The following is a 25,046-nucleotide window of genomic DNA, read 5'->3' on the forward strand; positions in this document are numbered from 1 at the left end:
TCATTTTTCCCACTATCCGAGGAATCAATTATTTCTTCTTTCGTTTTATACACGTTATTATACGTCGTCATGTAGTGAGAGAGATAGAGAGAGAGCGCGAGAAAGCGAGTGATTTTCTACGTTTGCTGCTGGATTGCGTGAAATTCCGCAACGATTAGTCGTCGTCGTTTATTATATTATTTTTCGAACTACGAGATTTTGTCGTAAATTGTTCGTCGAATACTACGAGCGCGTGCTATAAATCGTTTTATAAAAAAGCTATAATATGCTTGCCTCCCATCAAATCGGGGATTGTTTATTATTATTGTGTATATAATATTTTATACCTACTTTTAGTACAGAACACATATTATATATTATGCATTATTATTTATTGTATGCTCGAATTGTGTTGTGTTTGTAATGCATTAAAAACAACGTTAATAATTTAAACAGCTATAACTACCCGTTATTCGACCACAAACGACAGTGTTATTGTAATGATATATTATATAATATTATATTGTGTTGTCCTCTTATATACGCGCGACAGGTGCAACGGTTTAGCGTCTATAAAATAGTTATGTATGTCATATCTAAATAGAGATAATAATATAACTTATTGTGATCTATATGTTTTCGGCAGCATAATATAATACAAAGTGATCTTTGGTCGTAAGAAATCGGTCCGACGCAATTTTCTGGGCGAGCACAAGCCATGTCCTTTGCTGTATCGACCTTGGGTCTGGTATACCTCGCAGTGCGCGTTGAGAATATGACTCGTCAATCGCTATAATAATAATAATATAATCGTTGTGAAATTGGTCGGGTGTCGCACGTCATATACTAACGTAGGGCGGTTGGCTTGTCGGTCGTCGTTTAAAAACGGGCCAAAATAGTATAGGGTTATAATGTTTTTACATCGGTCTGGCTGGTTTGGGTCAGTAACGACGAATGTCGCATGTTTCAATAATTGATTTTTGCAATCGACGCAATAATTATTATTCCGCGTATACGAACTATAAAATACGATTTAATGATGTATGTGTTATATCTGTGGGAGATTTGATAGTTGCAAATCCTCTACAGACACGTGTCCGATAATAATATGCACAATAATAATAGTAACTGTGATCAGCGATGGTTTATGGATTATAGAATTGATAGATAGGGTAGGGTGTAAACAAAAAATATGCACGTATAAATTACAAATATTTATTAAATACTCAAAGTTGTATAAAATAATAGTTTATTAGGCATTAATATTAAATAAAATATTATAAATAAGAATAGTGTATATTATTAAATACTAATAAGTATTTATTATTCAGCCCCTGTATTCTTTTTTCCTCTGGATTAATCCTAGTAGTTTTTAGGAAAGTAATTTAAGATTTTGTTATGATCTAACCTAACATAAATTGTTCATGAATGCATCGTTGTAATAATGGTATAATATACCTTGGTATATCTTATATTATATATTAAATAAAATACGATAATAGCTTTATATGCTTTTAATTTAAATAAGAATATTATTATTATATACACATGTACCGATTTGGCTTTAAATCCACCACGACCGTGTAAAGTGTTGTAATTTATAGATAGGTATGCCTACGTATTGAAAAATATATTTGATAAATGAATATATTATTTTTATATTATTTTATACACATACTTAAAATATATGTACACATCACAAAATATGTGAAGTCATGTGCATGTTTATAACAGCGTTATTGTACCACTCCAAGAGTACATATTTTGTATTTTGCATACCTTATAACTTATGATATAGCCAAGTTTGCAGTGTGCAGTATGTAGGTATTTATAATATACTTATTGCAAGTAATAACGTATAATTCGATTATAAATACATGCATATTGTAGTATTAAATATTTAAATGGAACGTTTTATTCATTTCAAATTTTCTACATGATATATATATATGTATATGAACGGAACAAAAGATATATAATACATATGTTATTATATATGTGGTTTATAACATAATATTATAATGTTGTTCTACACTGGTTGCACGAAAAAATGGAAAAAAAATTGTGTCGAGTTCGTCACGTAATCTTTTCGATTTATCGACGGGTTTGCCCATTAATATTTATACGGTTTACGATAGTGCCTCATGCTGTATAATATATAATGTATACAATGTACATATTATCATATCTATATACTATATGACCTAGGCCCACGTTTCGCTTGCAGCCTTGATCATCATCTTTCCGACCGGATTTCTATCGTGTCGCTGTCATCGTCCACTCCCATACTCGATATCTATCCAGCACCCTTTTATACCGCAGTCGAAGTGTTGTCGATATATGATGGTTCTCATCAATATTATTAAATTTACGTTAGAATTATGTACACAAAACTAAGAACAATTAAAAAAAAAAAACATCAAATTTAAAGAATTTTAATTTACAGTGCATAGACGATATCTTTACAGTTAATATACTAAGGTAGTAGTCAGTAGATGCATATCGAATTATTTTGTAGACGTCAATGGTCATTTAGAAATACAATGACAATCTAATTTTTGAAGATCCAAATTCAATAACGTTCCAAAACAAACAAACAAAAATAAAACAACAACAGATAAATACATACACATACATTTGTATTATTACTTTTTTCATTAATATACTCGGCTCAAAAACCAATTAATATCATATATTTTCAATCAGACGTCATTTTACCCTAAACTTTGTCAATTAAGCTGCTTATATAATATATATTTAAAGAATAAAAACCAAGTATACAATTGATTTTGATTTTGTTTTTTCCTCTAATTTTAATAATTTTATATATTTACAACTTATTGTGCATATAATTTTAGTATTTCAAACGTTTTCAGTAGTGTCTGTAGTATGTAAAATCAATATAATATAAAGTATACTAGTATATTTGAGTGGAAAATTATTTTTTGAATAGTGCTAATATATTATAGTATGTATTTACATTTGAAAACATCCGCAATACGTACAATAACATATTTTAGTGATACATTATTGTCGAAACAAAATTCCGAAACGATTATTATTTTTGCAAACGCTGACAATTTACCCAAAAATGTAAAATATAATTCATAATATTATGTATTATAATTTGTTACTTAACTTCTGTTGTACCATAGCCAATGCTGCAAAATTTGAGTGACATCGTGGTTGTTGTTTTACGGTTATAATTATTAGTATTTATGTAAAATATATACTTTAACAATGCACATTAACTTAGATATTAATTACTTACGTGTGGTATTAATTATGTAGTATGTTATTTATATTTCAAAAACTATAAGGACCTTTTTAGGCATGGATCAGACATTAATTATTGTGTCGTATGAATAAATAATGCGCACCTGTCTATATAATATTATAAAATACTATCATTTATTTACGATGGTACGAAAACCCGAGCCTTTCTGATGAACGCAAATTATTTAGTGTACCTATTATATGCTTAAAGACAGTCTAACACAAATAATTATACAAATAGGTATAAAAAAATAATACATAATTGTACATTTAATCTCATATACTATTAAACAAATGCGTATGGTATAATAATGATTACCTACTTTACGTGCTGTAGTTTATCTATGTTTTACATTCTTAGGTACAATCTGCGACGTATCAGTATTTTTGCATCACCAACTATGAATGCCCTAAATATCAATTTTAATTCAATTTTATCTTTAACTCAAAAGTGGATTTTTCAAAACTTCCTTGACCGGACAACTTTCAAAATGTATTTTAATAATAAATTTATTAATAAAAGTCATTTAACAATCGAAAGTCTTTTTAAAAATATATTTAATAAATGATAAAATTTAAAATAAATAACTGTGTCATCTATACTTAATAGTAGGTATCAAATGTTTTACTTTTTTCAATACTAACAAAATCATTATAATTTTAAATATTCTTAATTCATCAATGGTAAATATATAGTAATGTTTAAATTTAATTTTAATTGTTCAATTAACTGTACCTTAATATGCGTTGATTATCCAAAGCACATGTATTCACTCTAAGTACGACATGTAATATAATATTCCGTCCGTACAATGTAATACAGTGTAACTTTCATGATGTATTATATATTTTTATTATAATATGCATTATTAATAGTCATCATTGCATGTACTCTATATCGCCGTGGGATATCGTTATTGTTGGGATATAGACTACTGTATCATTCGTATTTGTATTTTGGTTACGTTAACGACGATAGAATTATAAAAATAAAATAAGATTTTATAGACCTAGGTACCTATACAGTATATACAGCCGTATATATAATGAACGATGTTGCACACCAAGCTAGATAATGTTTAAGTTGACTTAAGGATTTCAAGAATTTTCGGCAAGTAATAGAGTTTACGCTATTCTGATTTTTCACCACTTAGGAAAGTTCTGCCATAATCTTGGCTGATTATTTCGTTTGTTGCATCTAGAGATAATTTTCTGCTCCTTATTTTATTATTTTAATATTTATAGAATACGCAATGGCAAAAATAAAGTTTCAATATTGTGTGTAGGTACGTTAGAATGATAAATATTAAAGAATAACGATGACTGCCGAATATATAATTTGAATTATTTTTATTGTACAGCAATCATACCTTGAAATAAGACTCGAATGAACAAACGACAACCGCGTAAGATATGAACGAAAACAAATTAAGTATTTGATAAAGTATTTTGTAAAGGAGTCAAAAAATAATAATTGCCCGATTCTTTCAACGCAACTTTGTGTTAAACGGCCGCAGTTTGTTCATAAATTACGTGACTTTGAAATAATAGCACTTTTAAAACATTTTTTTTTCTTACATAAATTATTAACGGCGAAAAAGTGCTCCATAGTATTATAACACTTTTTTACATTTTACAATATTTTCGTCGAGATGACGATTAATCAACATGGTACATATTATACCTTTGCTAGAAAATTATGGAGAAAATTATTAGATTACTGAAAAAAGTGGACAATTTCTGGTTTGTGAAAATATCGAATTTCTTAGTTATTGTTTCAGTTGTATAACGAGAAATAATCTGCATCAAATCACAAATAACTTTTCTACAAACAGTTTACTTGAATGATGCTGTATGGTTAATGTGCACGAACGAATTATTACCCGACCCACACACACACACGCACTCACACTGTCAAGGCTGCATTTTGCGTTCCGTGAGTTTCCGAAACTTAAAATATCTAGTTATTGCATAACGTTCAAAATATTTTAAATAACATGATGTGAGTTTTACTAAATTTCTATAAACGCACGAAGCTGTGTATACAGAAAAACGATATGGAATTATTAACTTTATTATTATTGTTGTTTGTATAAAGAGCTGTATAATAATGGTTAATAATTTATCGTTGTACTTAAACACGTCGCGGTAGAGACTAGCGATGGCATAATTATGTAATAACAATTAACAATTAACAATAAACAAAATTAAACCAATATTTACAGAGTAAATTACTTTCAATGTTTTATACCTAATATTTATTAACATATATCACGTATGAAGCTTGCGATTGTATATGTATAATATAAAAATTTATAGAAGAAAAAAAAGTTTCCGGTTGATTTTTTTCCTTTATGACGTATGTAATAATAATAATACTAATAACTAAAAAAAAAGTAATAATAATAATAATAATAAATAAATGACGAACCAAAAACAAAATACGATCGATCGTTTTTTCTTTGCTGCCAACTGCACCACGATAATAGCGATGATTTTTTTCAAATCGCGCGCGTTCGACGCCGCCGGAAGTTGTTTGAAACGCTAAACGGAGAAGTGGGTCGCTGCCATAACGTGCAGTAAATACGTTTGCCGGAAGTTGTCGTTCATCCGTATATATATATATATATGTACGTGTATACTTTTATACTTATACCTTCATAATACAATAGTGATTACATATTATGACGTATCGCCATTTAATTTGGCATATACGTGTGCGCTTGTATAGGTGATACCACTGATCGACATGTGACATATAATAATTAATATAAATATTTAAATATTTAAAATAATGTAAAACGTATAATATTATTATTATTTATTTATCGTTGAATACAAGGTTATCGGAGGGGGGTTTAAAAAAGAGAAGGGTCTAATCTTTTTATTGGTTTTTAATATTATTTACGACGATTATAAAAAAAAAATACGTTATCTGTTTTATTTTATTCACTTTTAAACCTACTACCTATACCCTTTAAATGATAATCATTGTATACATGAATTAATTTAATAGCTTACTTAATTAATACCTTTCCGTTACGTCTACATTGTGTACAAACATAAATGCATTTTCTCTGAAGTAAAGACCATTTGCAGAATTTTTTCGTGCATATCGCACTGCAATTATTACATTAATACAATATTGATAAAAGTTTGTTTGGAAATTAATTAAAAGTAGACATAGATAACTTAATATATTTTTATTGTCCACATGAACACATAAATTCAAAATAATTTTGATAATATAATTATATGTGATGACTTACATCATTTTCGTCTTATCATCTTATCAGCTAAAAAATAAGAATTTAATATTTATCTTACATAAAAAATTACAATATAAATTAAAAAATTGTGTATGTTTATTTTTAAAATTTTTAAAATATTTTAAACAATTAAAATTATTTTTACTTAATAATAATTTCAGAAAATAATTGTAGTATTATAATATACTCAATAATTTTTCGTGTTGAAAAATGTAAACGTTGAGTATGGTGGTTAGTTGGAAGGAAGTAAGGTATAAAGTAACATTATACATAATATAACTTCATTTTTCATAATAATGTAGTCTCAAATGTCTAAATTCCTAAATGAGAGATACACTGGCAGTGTTGTGGTCGTTCGCAATATTCCAAATTTCGACGGTAAATATTGTAAAAACCTCGTTATCGGGGTCTCTTCACTCTCTGTATTTCTCTCTCTCCAAAAGCCGGTGTTACAACGATAATTTATATGCAAACTGGCGGAAAAAAAATATTGACGTTTCATTTTTTTTCACGCTATCGGAGCGTACTGAAATTGCAGCAAAAAACAACGTCAACGCTCCGTTATACATTGTCCCTCTACCTCGTGTCTCTTCACGTCTACGGACGTAATAATCGCATATGTGTGTGAGTGTGTAAAAAACCGATTTGTTTGAATGATATAAATAAAATAAAACGAAAAATATGTCTAATAGTATAGGAGGAGGGGAAAGAAACTAAAAAAATAACACAATTTTCCCTATCATATGAATTACCATAAACACTCCGGAATTATTGTTGTCGTTATGACAGACTCGTCAAACAATTATTTTTCATATCATAATGAAACCTATATTTTAATATTATAATAGCCCATACTAACCCTAACCTATAAAATGTACGATAATATTAGTCTGTTTTTGATGTTCGTCTTTCGCGAGATCATTATAATCTCTCATTCGTACTTATAATGTCAATGAGCTATATTATATGTATATCTTTAAGATTAAATAATTGTTATAAAATAATAAAATTGTTTTTATTTTTCACTTAAAACAACTATCGATATCAATTTTTTTTTCTACATGCCTGTAACCTATTTTTTTTATATATATACTTTCGCGTTAATATTTTTTCGTATATGCTCGCGAAAGTGTTAGTTCAATATACGACCTTGTTCTTCATTCAACTAGTCAGTTAAGTACAATTTTTATGAGAGTAGACTGATAGAAAGACAGAAACAAATTAGAACTTTTCTTAAAACAACAACGGGCCGCAATCGGAGACGTATATAAATTGTGTTTTCATATTATATTATAAACTCGGAATTTGAATTTTGTATATATATCAGTTTGTGTTTGAAGTTTGTTCGCATAATCGAATCCCGTAGTATCCGAATAGTTCAATCTATATAGGTGATGGAACAAAAAAAATGCAGTCTTAGTCGTCCTCGTGTTAATGGCGGTGAATATCACAAGGCCATGGCGTTACATGCCTATAATTATTACCATATTGTACGTAAAACTTTTTTATAAAGTACAATTTATTTTTCTCGTTTTCTTGACATTATTATGAATATTATATTATACAATACTATAATAATAGTATTTTATCTCTTGTCATTTCACCACAAATCATTCTGCAATTGGTCAGTATTATATGTATTTAATAGTTTGAGTTATTATATTATATTTAATCCAACCTAATCCGAATACATTAATTACAATTCATAATTAATAATCACGAAATACTGTTGTTTTTCATTTTATACGTATAGTATAACAGTATTCTGTTATAATTTAACAGAATAATATAATATTTATAACATGATAAACACAAATTGTCGTAATGATATATATAGGTACACATTTTTTTATGTAGATCGATCTCCGGTATTACGTGATAAATTGCCAACTTGATTAATTTAAATATTGGATTGTTTTAGAAGAAATATTAAATACAGGTCTATATTTACATTTAATTATAGTAACTATTTTATTTTCTGTAATCAATAGCAACCTTATATAAACAAAAACATAGTATTAATTTTCGTAAAACAATAAATTCCCGGGTGAGAAGCTCTTTAAAATTTTGAAAGATTGTACAAAGGTATTATGAAAATGTCAAGTCTAAAGTCTTAGATATTTTAGTTTCAGCTATAATTTGTATCAGTTAATCTTATCTTCTTTGGTATATATATATATATATATATATATTATATTATTTGATCTATTTCGATATAATCAATTTTTTTTGTTTTCATTAGTTGTTTATTTTATGTTACAAGTACTTTTATAAACATTTATTTTACTTTTATTTTTAATAACTTATATGTAACAAGCTATTAATTAATAATAAGTAATAACTGATTAAAAATAATTTTGTATTCATACAAAAACTATTAAATAACATAATATAATATTTGTTGAAAAGTGTGTATTTGTTTTAAACTTTTAAGTTATAATTTATCTGATTTGTTTAAAATACTACCTGATATAACCTATCACACATAATTGTTAACTAAAATTATCAAAATGTCTCGTAAATAAAAATATATTCTAGAATATGCACTAAATGCAAGAGTGATATTTATATTTTATATTAATTGCTTATCAAAGTTTTATTTGATATCTTCAATGGGTGGAAACACATTATACTTAAAAATTTCAATTACAAAATTGGTCTATAAACCGTAATTTTTAAACTATAAATTCAATATGACATTCTATATTTTAAAAACAACAGTTTAAAAAACTATATTGATACGCATAGTTATCAAAAATTAATTTCATTATATAGTAACATTTCATACGTCTGACACATGACTATGTACATTTTTTGATTATAATATTTTTAATTCCTATTTCATAAATAAAACATCAGTTACATATTTTAATAAATTTGGTTTTGTAAATAAGTTGAAATTCTTGCTGTTCTGTTGCAAAATGGTTATTTTTTTAATATAAAAAAAAATAAAATAAAAATATATGATATACCATATAGATCAAATAAAAGTATTACATATTTACTCAACTGCAAAATTCATGCTGTGGTGTGATTGTATATTTACTATATTAACACTTACAGAGTAATAGAAATAGTTGATATTTGTAATAAAATAACGTTTAGTAATAAATAACTTTTTTTCTTTTAAATATTATATTTTTTTTTTTATTATTTAATAGATGAGAATAAAATTATTGTTAAATAAAATAGTACAATAACTAATAATTTTTTGGTTAATTAATAATCTGTTAGCTATTTTGCAGTTAAACGTTACATCATGTATTAATAAATATGTTAATAATACATTTTTACAAGTGCATTTACTCGAATTTTTATAATATAAATTATTAACCTTACCGCTATCAGTTAAATACCTCGTGATCGTTTGAACAAGTCCGATATGATGCTCTGATACAGCTATAGAGCACTGGAATCGAACATAAAAGATTTGCTCGTCCATTGTTCGTTTGACGGGTTGACCTAGAGCCACATTTTTCCCCTCTCCCATTATCTTTTGTTGCTTACAATAATAATTTATAATAAATAAATATATTTATATTTATATATATATATATATATGAGTAGTAATCTGAGAGTATGGTATACCATAGTTATTTCTACACTAGCTCGCGATACGAGTTTCCATTGTACAACGCACGTATTATGTATTTTTATGTTCTATAAATACGTCGCGTGCACGCAATAGGCTGCAGGTAGGTTTAACTTGTAGTATAATACCTCCGTACGAAATATCCCATGTTCGATACCGTCGTTGTGTAACATTCAGCATACTATCCCTTGAGCGTTATTTCTTTGCAGTTCTAGAAGAGGGACCAGTATTTCTATTTTCTAGGACAGTATATTTAATATTATATACTTTTTATTTATATCGAATTAAAATTTGTGAAGTTTCTATGTACTTGCGATTCAATATAATGGTATAATACCAAAATAAAATTGTAGAATCACAACTTGATAATAACCAACAATTAACAACAATATAAACATTAAATTACTTCATAACGATTTAAAAAAAATATTGTAATGGTCGTCTGTTGATAATATTAATGATCAACATTTTTTTTCAAAATCGCCAGTTTTGGATAATATTTGAAAACGGCTAAATAAATTTGGAATTGGCCATTTTATATAGAATTAAGAACATTTGTGTGAATTTTGAACCGTTCATAGCGCAAAAAATGCTACTTATATATACATTTAAGTGTTACTGCACTATATTATGTAAAAACAATATGCGAACAATATAACATTATCACAATCCTTTTTCGATTTTGGAGATACATTATCAAATCATTATTAACGGACAGTTATCTCTGTTATAGGCTGAAGTAGTAATATTATGGACTCGGGATTTAGCAACATGCTGGAAAACACTAGGAAATACTTCCAAGGAATCCCTACGGATGCGGCTTCCACCGCAGCAGCAGCAGCAGCGGCGGCGGCCGCCCAATTGCACTTCCCGCCGCCTTTGCCTCCGTCGCACCATCTGCACCACAACGGTGGTGGCGGTGGCCGGTCGTCGATGAACTCATCGTCGTCGTCATCGTCATCATCGTCAGAACCATCGTCGGCGGCGGCTACCGATCGGTTCGCGGGCTATCACCACCCACATTTGCGGTACAATTTTCAACCGTACTCGTCGCCGGGCCACTACCCGCGCACCGCCGTCGACCCCAAGCCTGCGGCATTCCAACACCACCATTTTCAGCCGCCGTCGACGCTTCAATATCACCAACAACAACAACAACATCAGCAGCAGCTCCATCAGCTGCCGCTCTCTGCGTCGTCGTCTTCGCCTCCGTCACCGTACAAGTCGCCGTATACGTTGCAACCACTACCGCCGCCGCCACTGACTGTCAAACAACAGCAGCCGCCTCCGTCTCAATTTAAGCCGATGTCGATCGCTCGATCATCGCCGCCTGCTGCGGCCACGGACAAACAGTATTCGCCACCGAAACCACCGCAGTCGCCGTACGCGGTAGTGCCCAAACCGACGCCCGGCGCGCCGCAGCCCCAGTCGCCGTTTACCGCGCCCAAAGAACAGCAGCCGTCGGTGCCCGAGACACCGCCGCCTTCGCCGCATTCTTCACACTACTACAACAGAACATCGCACAGTGGCCTGCAACAACAGGCCATCGACAGGGATTACTTGCGGTTTAAGCCCATTCAGACACCGCCGCCACCGCCCAAGTGAGTGTTTATAAATATATTATTATACTAGTGAAATAGACTGTGGTTCAGTTAGTTTACACATATTAAATATATCGTCTATATAACTATGGTTTTTAACGAAAACGTATTTATTTAGTAGGTTTCAACCGTTGGAGAAGCCAAAGTCCGAAGTGCCTGCGACCAGCGGGACTGGACTGCAATCCTCACACCTGGCCATCAGGTATGATCCGAAACTCGAGCAGCCCCGCAGCGGCGTCAGAGCGGTGCCCATAGCTCAGGCTAAGCAACCGTCTTCGTCATCATCGTCAACAACGGCGGTACAGCACGACGTTAACCGGGTGATCGTGCAGAAACCAGAACCATTACGGTATCATCAGCAGCAACAGCAACAACAACATCAGCTTAACAACAACCTTCCTCATAGATCATCGTCGTCGTCTGACGACAATCATCATCGCCATCACAAACGACCGGCCTCGGTGCAGCCGTCGTACTTGGATTCCAGACCGTTCCAAATAAAAGCGTTCGAAGGCGGCGGTAACAACAACAGCAACGGCAGTAGTAGCAACGGCAGCAGCGGCAGTGGTCAGTCGTCGTCTACGTCGTCGTATCACAGGCCATTCGCCGTTGCACCACAACCACTGCCCCCGTCGTCGCAGTCCTCCCCCGCCATTATCGTATCCAGCATGGACCACCGCTGGACCGCGTTTGACGGCCGGGCGCCACCCGCGTTCCTGCAACAGTCATCGTCGTCCTCAGCAGCGGCGGTCATCAACGGTTACCATCACCATCACCACCGGCCGTCGCCGATATTGCCTTCAACTTCGTCGTCGCTTCCGACAACCGTGGTTACTCAGCACCATCAACACCATTCATTGTCCAGACAACAGCAACAGTCGCAACATTATCCGCTCAACTTGCAAAAGCTCACACAGCCCGCTCGACCGGCCACTGCTGCCGGCCAATTACAACAGGTTAGTGGTGCAAACGCACACATCATACGATATAATATTAATATATACCATAATAATATATATAGATTCAAATTTGAGTGATTTTCGCAATGTTTTTTACGCGTAACACTCGAAAAAAAAACAATGAGTTGATTTTAAAATTAGTTCTACTCAAAGTCGCAATAAAGTATAATATTCGATATTTATTATTTTGTAGGTTTATAAAAAGTTTACATTCAACAGCAAAAATCCAAAAACCGTTGGTAGAGTCTTAATGTCATATTATGCACTTCAGTCTTTTTCGGCATTTATTTCAAACTATCCCGTAAACCTTTATGCAATATTCAAAAGTTCTACGTCCTATAATACAAACCCAAACGGAAATTACATTTTGTTTAATCTTTAACCTACACCTTTATTTACCATTGTGGTCAATGGTTATCAATATCGGTCGTAATGTATGGTTTTAGAGTCATTTTACGTGTTTTTAGTACACGCGTAAATCACTAGCTGCGTGCCGACATGTCTGTACAGTGTACACACATACAAGCGGAGCGGCTGCTGTGAAATATCGAAAACTGCGCGTGCGCTTACACGGTGGCAATGTCGTCGATGACTGTGCGCAAACGGGTGTAATTGGAAACCAAAACAATTATTATTAATTGAATGTTTTCGCACAACGAACGCGAATAATTTCCGTCGACCAAATAATCGTTTTTCCACGTAGGACCCTCGCCTGCTGACACTACCGCCTTTTGTTTTCAGACGAAAATACTCATCATATTGGTCGACGCCCTTTCACATGGTTTTTATGCATTTTTTTCCCACATCGTCACATGACGACTTCGCTCAATTATGTTCAAAGGTCGTTAACACATATTTTGTATTCAATTTTACGATTGGTGGATATTGACTTCATCATTATTAAATTATTGAACAACGTGACGATTGTATTTCTCTCGGTTAGATTATTTCAACAATTTTTTATTATTACGATTAATTTATTCATGTGTTGGAACAGTCGAAACTCGGAACAATCACAAAGATATCTAGGTTCCATCGTTATTATTTTAATTTTTTATCACTTCGTTAAATATTATATTATTTATAATTTTGAATAAGACATTATTATAGAATATAAACACGTGTTTACTAATTTTTTTTATTTGATTGATTTGTACGTATTATACTTTTATATCTCGGTACTCGATATTTTCTCGCTAAAATATAACTACAGTATAATTTCTAATTTTTAAAACGTGTTTTTCCGCAATTTATCTACCTTTATAATTCAGTATTTATTTTGTTAGAAATAGCTCGGTAATTATCATGCCTACGTTTTACCTTCTACATTAACGGGATGGGGAGGTGGCGGTACCGGTTAGACCCAGCTTAAGGAAAAAACGAATCTTTATTTAGATCACCGAGGAGACCACCTGTCGTTATTATCGTTGTCTTTGTTGTTTGTTTATCGTTTTATATTTCGGTCCGAACTTTGTTTCTATGATTTCAATTTCCCATTCTTGATCTGTCCGTCTACCGTGCTCAACGTGTTTTCTTCGATCCGTATCCGCCGACTGCCTGCACATGCGTCGCGACCCACACTAAACACAAACACGTATCTATTCGTCTGTAAGTACATTGCGACTACATATAACAACAATTAACTAAAATGATGCATATTTGTGAGATTTTTACACGTGAAATTTAAACTTTGTTCTTATAATAAAATCATTATTGCATTGATTCATGAGAATAATAAATTTTGCCTACGCGTATCCCATTGCGATTTGTCATTAAACACAATTTTAGAATTAATTATTTTACCTAGATGATTTATAGAAACATTTATTTGCTGTATTTTTTTGCATAAAATATTGAAGATATTTAAATTAATATTGCGACATACTTTTCACATTTCTAAGTGTTCTCGATGCATTATGATCATTTTCTCGAATTAAATTATTTAACGCAATATTCTAAATAATTTTGGATATTTTACAGCAAAATCAAAGTAAAAATGAGATTTCTCGAGACATTTTTCTTAAATCTGATTTTTATTTTTCACAGCTAATAATTGTTACTTATTATTATATTTGTATTGAAAAAAATTCTTATATTTAAATTTAAACATTTAAAATGATAATTAAAAATTATATTTTATTTTTTTCTAATTATTTGCACTGAATAACTGTGAAAGCGTGAACACCTAACTTTGGAACCATGGGATTTTTGTGGGATAGTTTTCGTTGTCTGGATAGTATAAAAATAATACGATTCGTATCCGCTTCAAACGATAATATAATATATGTTTTTAGTCTATCCGTAATTCTGAAATAATACTTATATAATTGTTATAAAATCCAGTCGATTTTCCTGGCAGTGCGCGTGGTGCTCGTTCCTCCGCATACTATTGTTGTAGTTTTCGTATATGTACATATTTATAGGTATTAATGGTATTATACGTAATATTTCTGTCTAAATGGAATATGGACAAACGGGCGTCGTATACACTGCATATTATTATATAGTAGGCACTCGCGACCTCGATTGTTGATTATTTATTTATTCGTTGTGAAGTCAAAGTCAATGTTGTCGTTGTCCCCCTCTTCGTTTTCTCTCCCACCCCATATCCACTATTCACATCTCGGCCGGTCGAACCGTTGCTTTCGTTTTGGCCGGAATATTTCTGTTTTCCTTTCATATGACGGTTTGCGTTTTGTACGTTCGTTTGCTCGCATCGATCAATAATAATATAATATTTTAATTTATGCCTTAATTTAGGTGCGGAGTCTCATTGAAAACTATTGAATGATTTGTTTTTTTATATTTTTACGATTTTAATTGAATCGTTTCAATTTTATTGTTTTGTGGTAAATAATACAATCGTTCTGCAGATGGAAGAATAGACAAATCTATTAAATCGCGCGCGTAAACATTACTCTTAGTTCGAAAGTTTCTGTTTGTTGATAGAGGAGTGAAAATTGAAATTGCAGTCGGACTTACGACACACTGTTGATAAATAATTATTGTCTCAACGATTTGAGATAAAAAAAAATAACACCGAACAAAGTCACCATCATTCCTTAGAAATTCAAATAATAATATTTTGTAAATTTAAAATTTCTTTTTTTATCAGTTTTCATGCGTTTGAAAAATATAAAACCACTCTATGAAACTATATTATGCTTTTTTTGATGGAACGACGCCCACGACGGGGTATACTCATTTATTACGCATTCGTTCAAGTTCTGTGCCGCAACGCCGATCGCCATCTATGCCAATGTTATTATTATTCCGTTCACGTTTTGCACCGTTGCTCACTCGTTACCGTCGTCGTTTGTTGCGTGTGTGAATATACAGGGTGATTCATTAAGGATGCTCATCCCTTTTTTCTTTAATGGTATTATTCAAAAATTTGAATTTTTGTAATTTTAAATAAACTTGAAAAATATTCATTTTTGAATATTTTAGATTTTTTATACCACTTAAGGATGATCCTGTGGTAATGCTTTTCAAATAGAAACCTTTTTATTTTTGTAATTTATTTAGCAGATATTCTTTTAAAAAAATTCAATGTATCTTAGTTAAATAAATAACGAGTGATTTTCAAATTATTTAATAAGAACAATAGCTCTGAAATTTTTTTTTACTAAACTACATTTGATGTAATATTGTATCTGATTTTTTTTATATAAAGTATATTAATATACTTCAATAATTCTTATGAATTATAAATATTGATGGATTAATTACAAATATTCTTAAATTACCACTTTTGGTCTCATATTTTTCAAATCCTTTATTATGGACCTATTATTTTTTTTATACAAAGTTACATAAATCATAAACTACTATATAAATTATAAATAATAGTTGATTTTGTGTTTTTGATACTTCAACAATTTAAAAAAAAATTACCTGCTAAATAAATTATAATTGAAAAAGGGGTTGAAGTTTAAAAAACAAATTTATGTTCCTATAATATACTGTTAGTATATTATAAAAAAATGTCAAGATTTTAAATAACTACAATATTGAAAATAAAAAGAGAGTAAACATGCTTGGTGAATCACTCTGCAATATGTATGATATTAACTATAAAATACGACGCGCGCACTTCATTTTTACCCAGTGAAATTTATTATTTTCACGTAACACTATTACCGATTCTCATCGTGGTGTGTCCGCTATTTCTTCTGTCCGGTCGTCGAGAAGACGACACGTGACGCTAGTCTGTGATATCCGGTTTTCCGATAGTAATATATCGGTATATCGTTTACGAAAATATCAAATTCCAACGGATGTAAATCGGGGCCAATATACGTGGCTATGTGATTATTTATTTTTATATCTTTAATATTATGAAACAAACATCAGTGTGTAGCTGACGTATTTTCTCGCCATGTTTTCCACGTATTTAGAGCCTTTACGAATTTTACTCGATTATTGTGTGTCATCATACGGTTTTCATTTATTATATTATGAATGTTCGTCGTTTGTCAATTTTTACTTTTGATTTAGTAATATTAAATGGCATATGATGACGCCATTGAGATTAGTCGATAATGGTCGACAGAGTGTGTAATAAAAAGTTAATTGACTGAATTTAGGTTACGTAAAATATTTAAATAATTTTGATTTTTTTCAGAGATATAATTTAAGTTACTAGTTAATACTTATTACGTGTATACTGTATATAGTATATACGCTTATCTCATGCGTCTGCTGTGGGGTTATTTCAGAGCTCGTTTGTTTTATATTACACATCGTGATTATAAAATTTCTTATTTTATTAAAATCGAATAGAACCAACAATATACCTATGACTACCGTATATGTTAATAGAAATTATTAGTCATTATTGTCTTTAAAATAAATCTTTATGGCCAGTAAAATTACTATTTAACGTTATACATAATATTATTTCCGCTACTGCTGATACATATAATGCCGCTACAGCTACCGTGGCATTTTCATTGCTGATAAAATATGTATTGTGCATATGTGTTTTTGTTAATTAATGATAGGTCTAATGTCTAACCAAAATTAATTATAAATTAGAAACTACAAAACTTAGGTTTTGTTTGTCGAACGTGGCAACTACCCCTTTTGACCCTCTCTTAATACAGTACTAATGATAATCTTTTACTAGATTTTACTTTCTTATCACTAATAATATAATTATTTTTCGCTGGATTTTTTCTGAAGTTATGCCACGACCCGCTGGAGATCTTTATTCCTCAATTAAAATGTACACATTTCCCGCGTGTAAAGTGTTGCAGAGTTTAATTTAAAAATAATTAGAATATTGTAGTACAATGATTTGGTGCTGGATGGAGAAGGGTTTCTATTTGTAATTAAATATTACAAAATAATATTCGAGATCAAAAGACTTCATTGAACCCACGTGCCCGTTTTTAACGTACTGAAAAATGTTTCTTACACATAATTTTTATATATAGTGACAGCAATTGTGGTTAGGAATCTCGCGCAACTATGCTGTTCATATACGTACATTCAGACGAAAAAAAAGTGAAGTATAGGCGAATCGAAAATGACATTAGTAAGCCGATTCTCCTATTACTTTGTTTCGTAAATTTTTTTTCAGCGATGTTTTAAATAAAATTGCGACGGTGGTCTAAAGAAGAAAGTTAACGATTATCCAGGTTTAGTTGCACGTGTTTGTAAATTACGCTAAATAAGTATACGTGCAATTCACGTATGTGTGCTTGTCGTCGGGTATTTATTGTAATAAACATAATATTCGTATTCTTGGCTCTCGGAAATGTTGTTTAATAAAATAACGATTACCATTCATATAACGACACTCCGCTCATCGTGTAGTAGCCATCGTACACGCGTCTTATTATTATTGTTATGTGTGCGCATCGGAAACGTTCGTTGTAAAAAACGAATACCTCTTATTTCTCGCCAAGGATATAATAATTCCGAAATATTCAATAATGCGCCTCTTTTGTTTGTTTGATAACTTTTTTTCGTGTGCATATTATAATAATCATATTTGAATTTATGATATTTTGTTTAGTATTATATTCGTAAAAATATTTATTATAACCATAATAATTAAAATTACATTTTACCTATTTGTTTTACGTAATGTTAATTGTTTAGTATAATTTAGCTTTTATTATATAATATAATTTTTATTATTTATTCCAATCAATGTTCGTTATATTATTGTTGTGTATATACGGTAATTAGTGATGCCGTTACAATTAGGGTATAAAACAATATTATATACCCTTAAAAGGCTGGTTAGAAGTTACTCCACAGAATAATTCATATTTCGTGGTTACTCTCTGGAATCATAACACTATCACCGTGTTTAGAATTTACTCGTTTTTCATTACATTTATAATATTGTTTAGGTAAAACGATTTCACTAGTCATTAATATAACCACCTAATAACCACATGTCGAAGTGGTTTAATACTTTCAACAACTTCATATATTGTGGTAACGTCATAATGTGTTAACATTGTTAAGCATACACGATTTACACGGAACGCGGTGATAGAATATTAGTATAGTACATAGGTACCGTCAATGATGGATGGATTGGTTATATCGAATTTTGATTTGTTACTGCAACATAAGCAGGCCCCGGGAGAAATTATATTCAAAAATAAAAATTATTTTTGTGTTTTAGTTCAGTTGTCATATTATACTTGTATTACCGGATAGAAGAAAATATTTTAGACAGATATTCATTTGTAAAAAATACAACCCCATTTTTATTCTCAGTATATTATAGTAGGCATTGTTGTATGATTAAATTTGTGTGTGTATTATTGCATTTTTGTATTCGATTTATACGCGATTGATTTATTTGCGAATAGGTAAATAAAAACTATGTAATAGTATATATATACATATATATTGTAGCAGCCACTCTTTATGTTCGTTTAATAAAAGCCGCATGGGTTGCTATTTTTTACCAAATAAAGTAATGTCAAGTGATACGTGAAAATGTTTAAAATTGGTTGGCAATACTTGGATATAAAAAAAAAGGTTAGAACTTGGAACCGCTGGTGTTTGTTTTTATATTTTATTTATTTTAATATCAAAAGATTACTGGACTTCACTGAGTAAAAAATTCGTGTATACCTTTACAATTGCAATATAACGATTATCGTCACGTTTAAAAATTAAACCTAACGATTCAATGTTATTTTTCATAAAAATGTTCTTATATTTTTTTACCTGTCTGTTCAAATGTGAAATTTACAAACGAAAGTAGCATATTATTATTTTATAATATAGAAATCTTGCCACTGTATATATTTTTAAAACAATCATAAGTTTTTTAACACGTCTGCATTGTTATGTATTAATATATTCACTGACGCAAAAAATTTAAAATGTTTGAAATTTTAAAAAAAACAATTTCTTTCGTGATTTGTTTAGTATTTATATTTTTTTCTACGAGAAATCAGTTATGTTTTCTTTTTAAAATAAGGATATTAGAGTATTTTAATACTGTATCCTATTTTTGAATGTACCATTATTTGTGCTACTATTTGTTTTATGTTTGCTGAATGGGGCTTTGGCCAACAACCGATTGATGACCGTTTTAAGTGAACAAGGTCAATCGCGCGCGGAAACAATGAATGAGCTATAGTATAATAATATTAATTGATGTCGTAATTTTAGATTAGGTCGAAGTTTATCTATCGGATTTTTATTTTTATTTTTTTCTTACACGTCTCACCTTGGATGAAACGAGAAACATTTTTTATCCCCGCCACGTGCTAAACGCAGACTCCACAATTACGGCGTAGGCTCTGATCATTTAACTGGGCGCCGCCGACGACACTACCATTACTACTATTAAAATACAAAAATACGTGCAATTTTTTTGTCCTTTAATTGATGATAAACTAACTTCTACGTTCAAACGTCGATGACTTCCTCTTCGTTTGGTTTCTAGAAGGCTTGCAAAGATTGCGCAATAATAATAATAATAATAATAATAATCAATTACTAATGTATATTTTCAATGTGGGAAATTAATACGTCTATACACGAATGAAGTAAATATTTTTTACACTTAAAATTATCAATTATTGTATATAAATAATGTAATATTAATATACCCTTTTAGATTATGCTTCACAGTCATAAAATTGATATACAACCTCATTTATTTCCACAGTCCCTCCCACTATTACAGATTGATTAGGTTTATTAGTATTTTTATTCGTATAGTTTATTGAATCCATATTATAATTTTATAGTTAACCGATGAGTAATACTATTTTTTATTTCAATAGTACACTCTTATGTTCTATTTTATGGTATATAATATTATTTATAAACTGGTCAAATTATTATTAATAATCATTGTCCATTAACTATGATAATAAACAATGAATGTAATCTATCTTTTTTAGATATATTATTATCAATTCCTATAGAAATGCTGTATACCTACTGTAGTATAACTAGGTGACCGGGATCGAAATCCATTTGTACAGATATTTTAAACGAAGGAAATGTTAAAGACTTTTATTACAATTTGAAAATGTATTAATTTTTGCGACTTAAACCACTGTGTGGCTCCATCTTATAATGGTACAAATCTATAAACATTATGTATATTGTATATTTTTTGTTTTACTATCATTTGGATAGCTAAATAGAAATAACGAAATTAATAATTTCGTATGTTGTCGATTTTTTTGTTATCCATTTTCATAAGAAATTCTAGAAATATCTTACTGTTTTCTGTGTTGGTAGTTGGTTTTTATTTGCATTCTTAATTTTTACAAAAATATGAAGTCGACAATTTACCATATATTTTGACGACCCTCGGATTTTTAAAGTCTTATTCTCCCTTGAGACAAACCCGTTGTTAAATTTACACAAAATAATTACCTATACCTACAAATAATATTTGATATTTATTACAAAACTAATGCATGTACCTATTCGGGAGTGGTGTCGCATTCAATTTGTTTGTTTTTTACGCTGCTGTGATATTGATTCTAAATTTTACATGCAATAAAAGTTAAAACTCATCGGTATCGCGGTTAAATTCAATCAACCAACCAACACACTTCATTATATTAAATTGTGTCAAAGATGTTTGTGTAGTCGTTGTATGGCTTTTATTTAACATCAAAACTTAGTATTCCTTATCGGCTTGCTATAATAATCTTTTCTTGAACTTTGATTTTACATGAAATTATTCATCCGCAGTCATTGTAATAAATAATAATACACGTGTAGAACCTACCTATATATAACACGAATCGATAGACATATGACTTACATTTTGTTACCTTTTGGTACTAGCCCTCCTTAAATTATCACATTTATGGGATCTCATTATACGTAATTAATATTATAATGTATTCAATAACAATATAACTCATATTCTATGAATGCGAAAAAATATAACTTTTGCCAGTGCTAATCATGAGAGATAATGTGATTTGCATCATCTGTTGTAAGTCATGAAACACAATATGCTATAAAAAATATGTATTTTTACAATTTAAAAAAAAAAAAAACATAAAAAAAATTATAAAATACAAAAATTTGAAGTTCCTACTGAAATAAAACGAAAAAAAGAGTGAGCTATAATAAACAAAAAAAACTTGCATTTTTTATTGTTAAAAAATACTGTATTGTTGTGTAGGGCATTCGTATGAGAAAATATACATTTGTCACTATTATTATTAAATACTGCACTTGATACTGGCTATTGCACTTAATTCCAAATTGTAGTGTGTATTATTATAGTACTGTACTAGTATAAGAAAACGACGGAATGTAATTTTTAGTAACGTAAAATATTTTGTTTTAATATCGCTTCGCTTTTTTTTTCGTAGCCGGTGAAATTGGGCCAAGAAAACGGCACGAGCGCCGCGGCCAAACTGCGATTCGAAACAACGAAACGCGAGTCTCCGCTGGACCTGTCGGTGAAAACCGTGTGTCGGTCTGCCGACTCAACCGACGACCGGTTAAATCCGTTCGGGCACGACATACCCAAAGTGAATTTCAAACCGGACTTCAACAGGTCTCTACCGGCGACGGCTGCGGCGCCACCCCCGCCGACTTCAGTCGTTGTCGTCGGTGGCCAGCAGCACCAACAGCACAACAACGCGGCCACTGTCTATAACCATCACCATCATCAGTTCGCTGGTCAGATGTCGCTCTCGCTTCCGCCACCGACGGCGCTACCACCGCCGCCATCGACTCAGACCGTGGTCGTTGTGCAGTCGTCGCCTCAGCAACCGTTACCGTCTGCGGCGGCCGCCCCAACGACTCCGCTGCCACCGATAGTGCGCCCACACCACCACCCCCACACCAACAATACGGTGCCTTCGCTATCGTCAGCAGACGAAGCTTGGCGGGCGGCCATAGACAGGCAGATCGAACAGAAATTCAATTCGTACACTTCGTCCAAGAAACATCATCCCCATCCGCTACACCAGTATCCTCAGATCCTGCAGCACCAGCACCTGCACCATCCTCCGATTCCGTCGACTGCGATGGAGCAACATCAGCAGCAGCCGCCGGCTCAACCGCCACCGCCGCCACCACCGTCGCAGCAGCAACAGCCTCAGCAAGGTCCCGCACAGGCCGACAAAAGAGTGTTGGAGATACTCAAGCAGAACATAGAGGCGCGCGACCAGAATAGCCGGCCGCAGATTGCCGAGGCGCCGTCCACGCCGGCCATGGTATTTTCGACGCCCATCCGAAAGGAACCGTCAACTACGCCCCTTAAGAAAACCGACTATTACATGGCCGAGCGCACGGCCGTCACGCCGTTCCCGAAAAAGGTTGACTACTATATGGACAGGGCATATTGCAACGCTCCGAGGATCCGAACCAAAGCCGAGAGGAAACAGGTAAGCTTTCGTCACTTATTGTGTTCGGTATGATCTCAATATTATTCCCGTCCATTTATTTATTAAATAATTATAATTAACAAAAGGTAGGGGGTACCCATTTTAACTGCGGAGGTATCCATGATCTAGCACAAAAATCTAATTAATTATATATTTGAAATAACATGTAATCCACCTAAACTAATTCAAATCAGATACGTTCTTACATAAAGGTCGTATGGTTAATAGTATAGATTCTAAATACACCACAAAAGAAAACGATATATCGACATTTTTTTCTAAATCAACGATTTATAACACATTTGATTATATATTTTACGCCGTTATATACTTCTACATAATTATGCGTAGCACAAATATATTATACCTAATCTTCTTATGATTAAATCTTATCACAAAAAACAAATGTCATTAGAATTAAATTTGATTTTATTTTTAATTTATTTGACCAAATAAATTTAACACTCTCATAATTATAATTGTATCCTAAGAGAAACTTAAATTTTTATTATTTTTGCGTCTTTCACGATAAATGATGTAGAATATCCATAGGAAAATCGTTTTAAATCACACTAGATAAAATTTTATTTTGTGATATGCGTCATGACCGTTTTATCGTAATGGAATAACTATCTAATTCGATTAATAAAGGTTTTATCGAAAACTAGTATAATAAAGATTGACATATCGCAAAATCTGGTAATCTTACTTTCATTTATTGAGAAGAAATAACAAATTTATAATTTTAGTTTCGAGAATGACAAAAATGTTATCAATATTCATTATAACTGCTTCTATTTACAATAATATTCGTACGTAATAACGTACTAGTAACAATAATATAGTTTTATAAGCGTTGATAAATTGATTATAATTAATAAATAATTTTTTGTATTAGAATCTAATATTCTAGACGTTCATTATTTACGATTAAGTGTTCAGTTTACAGAATAAAATTAATTTAAAATAAATAAATTTTACTCCTTGATAGATAAATATTACCGTCAACAATTTTTATTCTAAACTTTATTTTTTTCCGTTTTATTTATTTTTGTTACGACTAAAAAGTTGCCATTTGCTTGCTGCTTACATGTTTACCAATTATATTTTATGTACTTTTTCTTTATATTTTTCATGTATAGATATCTGCTGAAGGGTCGTCCAGTGGCACGAGAATGAGCAGTCCAATGGCTGCTGCCACAGCCATATCACCTCACCCATTTTTGCCATCAAATAACAGCGTACCTCAAACAAAACAAGAACCGACACCGCTTACTCAAACTGAAGCAGTTATAGATCTCAAGCTAGATATCAAGTAAGATTCTTGTATTATTGCATTTTACATTATTTATATTATAGACGTTTGGTATAATATTTTATTTAATATATGACATTGTTAAACAACATATTTCGAGTACCTACTACCTGAGTACCAATTTTTGATTACTAAAATATTATACACAATTATTTATTATTTGTTACACTATGTTTATTAACTTATGATTAAAATT

General features: G+C 31.2%; 1 protein-coding gene across 3 annotated transcripts in view; it reads left to right on the plus strand.

Annotated features, from left to right (window-relative positions):
* LOC112591174 (putative RNA exonuclease pqe-1) overlaps positions 1-25,046 on the plus strand; it is a 134,944-nt gene that overhangs the window by 98,793 nt on the left and 11,105 nt on the right. For 2 of the 3 annotated variants that reach the window (XM_025334895.1, XM_025334896.1), the window contains 4 exons: positions 10,850-11,717; positions 11,836-12,673; positions 22,513-23,535; positions 24,678-24,850. In XM_025334895.1, coding sequence (XP_025190680.1) covers positions 10,867-11,717; positions 11,836-12,673; positions 22,513-23,535; positions 24,678-24,850 — 2,885 coding nt within the window. In that variant the 5' untranslated portion in view covers positions 10,850-10,866. The remainder of the gene's footprint in view (positions 1-10,849; positions 11,718-11,835; positions 12,674-22,512; positions 23,536-24,677; positions 24,851-25,046) is intronic. The other variant, XM_025334897.1, reaches the window with a different exon arrangement.

Source organism: Melanaphis sacchari, unplaced genomic scaffold, assembly GCF_002803265.2.
Source record: "Melanaphis sacchari strain LSU unplaced genomic scaffold, SCAv2.0 Contig12_pilon_pilon, whole genome shotgun sequence".
NCBI lineage: Eukaryota > Metazoa > Arthropoda > Insecta > Hemiptera > Aphididae > Melanaphis > Melanaphis sacchari.